This window comes from Trichechus manatus, unplaced genomic scaffold, assembly GCF_000243295.1.
Source record: "Trichechus manatus latirostris isolate Lorelei unplaced genomic scaffold, TriManLat1.0 scaffold00057, whole genome shotgun sequence".
In the NCBI taxonomy this organism is placed as follows: Eukaryota; Metazoa; Chordata; class Mammalia; order Sirenia; family Trichechidae; genus Trichechus; species Trichechus manatus.
Window position 1 is genome coordinate 846,103 of NW_004443993.1, and position 3,034 is coordinate 849,136.

General features: G+C 56.1%; 1 protein-coding gene across 3 annotated transcripts in view; it reads left to right on the forward strand.

Annotated features, from left to right (window-relative positions):
- ELAVL3 (ELAV like RNA binding protein 3) overlaps positions 1-3,034 on the forward strand; it is a 7,930-nt gene that overhangs the window by 2,506 nt on the left and 2,390 nt on the right. For 2 of the 3 annotated variants that reach the window (XM_023733096.1, XM_004378317.1), the window contains exons 3-4: positions 1,673-1,826; positions 1,970-2,195. In XM_023733096.1, coding sequence (XP_023588864.1) covers positions 1,673-1,826; positions 1,970-2,195 — 380 coding nt within the window. Of the gene's footprint in view, positions 1-1,672; positions 1,827-1,969; positions 2,196-2,693; positions 2,721-3,034 lie in introns of all 3 variants that reach the window. The other variant, XM_004378318.3, reaches the window with a different exon arrangement.

Sequence of the window (3,034 nt, forward strand, 5' to 3'; positions counted from 1 at the left end):
TGTCTCTTTTCTGAAGGACCCCAGGTGTACACCATCCTATCAATCATAACCCCTCACCCATGAGCGCCCTCAGCCCCATCCACGCCCAGCCTGCCTTCTTCACTTGGTTAGTTTTTTAATTAGTTATTTCTAACGAAGTAACACACCTTCACAACTCCTCGCCCGGAACAAAAGCTGCATCGTTGACGATGACCCCTGACAGCCTAGAGGTTAATTAAAAAAAAACAAAACAACAGAAAATAGACATTGGCCCAAAAGGGGGGAGGGGAGCTCACGGCCCCCCAGCTAAGGGTCACTCCATTGGCATTTGGGGGCGGGTCCCTGCAGCCATTTTCTAGGACATTTATAAACACATAATGAGATGGGGTCACACATACGCGCTGCTTTGTAAAGGGACTTTTCTTTCCCTCCCTTCACAATACTCACCACTGTTTCCGGGAGATAAATATACACGTCCACCATTTTTTAAACAGCTGCAGAGAGTTTCATTGTTGGGCTGGACCCTTGCAAACGACAGGAATCAAATGATTGCACCAAAGCGTGTATTAATTCACAATGGAGAGAAGTGCTTTGAGAGAGAGTAAGGGGAGGGGGCGCACATTCAGACAGGAGAGGCCGGGAGGACCAAAAGCTGAAGCGAAAAATGGAGGAAGAGAATCCCAGGCAGAGGGAACAGCCAGTGCAAAGACCTTGAGGTGGGACCCTGCCTGGGGTGCTTGGTGGCTGGAGCCAAGTGAGCGAGGGGGATAGAGGGTGGAGATGAGGGCACGGAGGTGACAGACAGATGGTGCAGGGCCTCGGGGGCCTGTGGGGAGACTTGGGCTTTTGCTCTGAGTGAGGTGGGAGCCATGGAGGGTTCTGAGCAGAGGAGGGACATGCCCTGACTCAGGTGCTCACAGGTGCCCTCTGACAGAGGGGACAGACCATGGGGCGCAAGGGCAGGAGCCAGGGGACCAGAATGGAGGCACCTGCACTGGTCCAGGCGGAAGATGGTCGGACCAGGATGGGGGTCTTGGGAGTGGGGAGAAGTGCCAAATTCTGCATGACGAGGAAGGTGGAGCGGATTAGATTTAATGGTGGCTGGGACATGGCGTGAAAGAAAGTCAAGCACAGCCTCAAGGCTGGGAAACTGAGCACCAGGAGGATGGTGCAGTCACAGCTGAGTCAGCCGGTTGGGGGCAGGCAGGAGTAGGACGTGGCCATGGAGACCCCATGCGGGGCACTGGGAGGCAGGCGTCACATGAGTGTGCAGCTCGGGGACGAGGCCCACACTGAGCACTGACATTTGGGAGTAAAGTCCTGAGTCTGCACGCCTGTCCCCAAGAGGCGGAGTGTAGGCCTGAAGGCGGAGGGGCCCACGGGCCTGGCCCATTTTCCAAAGGAGTCAAAACATGGCTGTTAGTGGACTGTGGAGCTGGAGGGTGTGAGCTGGGGGTGCAAAGGGCCTGAGGCCTCTGGGGAGGTATGACCCCAGTGGGAATACACTCAGAGCAGGCAGAGCATGTTGTTGCTGCCACAGCCATGGCCCCCCTGGTGAACAGTCAAGAAGTATTTATCGTGTGGATGGACAAATCATCTCTGTGACTCGGCAGTGGTTTGGACGTGGCCTCACTCTCTTCATCTATGAAATGAGCCTTCCCTTCACCCCTGTCCACCCCACTCTCCTTGCCAGGTGTCCTACGCCAGACCCAGTTCTGCGTCCATCCGGGACGCCAACCTGTACGTCAGCGGGCTCCCCAAGACCATGAGCCAGAAGGAGATGGAGCAGCTCTTCTCCCAATACGGCCGCATCATCACCTCGCGCATCCTGGTGGACCAGGTCACAGGTCAGGCTGCCAGGAGGGACCTCAAGGGGGCAAGGGGCAGAGGCAGGACCCAAATGGAGAAACCTCAAAGGCCAGGGCAAGAAGTGGGTGAGAGTGTCACACGGGAGAGGGCAGGGTCCTCACTGCCCCCTCACATCTGGCAGGCGTGTCTCGGGGTGTGGGGTTCATCCGCTTTGACAAGAGGATTGAGGCCGAGGAGGCCATCAAAGGACTGAACGGACAGAAGCCACTGGGCGCAGCCGAACCCATCACAGTCAAGTTTGCCAACAACCCAAGTCAGAAGACAGGGCAGGCCCTGCTCACTCACCTCTACCAGTCGTCTGCCCGGCGCTACGCAGGCCCCCTGCACCACCAGACACAGCGCTTCCGGTGAGCCCCCTGCCACCCTTCTGGGCACCCCACACCCCAGGCTGGTGACCTAGGCTTGCAACCGCCCTCCCTGAACCCTCACTACTGCAGGGTGGAGGGACACAGGGATGGTGCCCACATGCCAGGGCTGCTGAAGGCAGCAAAGGGGAAATGTGTGGGTGCTGAGCCCAGGCCTTGGCATACAGCAGGTGCTCAATGTGTGCTGGCCCTATGACTGGCACTAAGGGTTTTGGAGTCTCCCGATGGGAATCTAAACGTGGCTGCCCCCCTCTCAGGCACATGGCCGTCTTGTGTCAGTTTCCTAATTTGTAATAATCATAATAAACATTTAATGAGTGTTTTCTGTATGCCAAGAAGTTCCTGGGTGGGGCAAATGGTACGTGCTTGGCTACTAACCTAAAAGTGCTTCGAAACCACTCAGCAGTGCCGTGGAAGAAAAGCCAAGAAAGCTCTATGGAGCAGTTCTACTCTGTATCACATGGGGTCGCCATGAGTCAGAATCGACTCAATGGCAACGGGTTTACTGCATGCTAGGCACACTCACCTATTCTGCACAGCAACCTGATGAAAGCACAGCTTTTATCTTCCTCCTGTACAAACGAGGACCCTGAGGCACAGAGTCGCTTGCCCAGCCAGACACAGTAGAGAAGAGACTTGAACGCAGGACCCGCGCCCAGGCTCTTAGCACTCAAAACAGGGACAATCATGGGAGCCCCTCACGGGGCCCCTGGGTAGCCACGAGGCGTTATGCTCCCCAGCCCTCGTCAAGTGCTGGGAGAGAGTTGGCTGTGGTGTTACTGTCGCCTTTGTTAGGAATTAAATTATCCACCCCAGAGAGG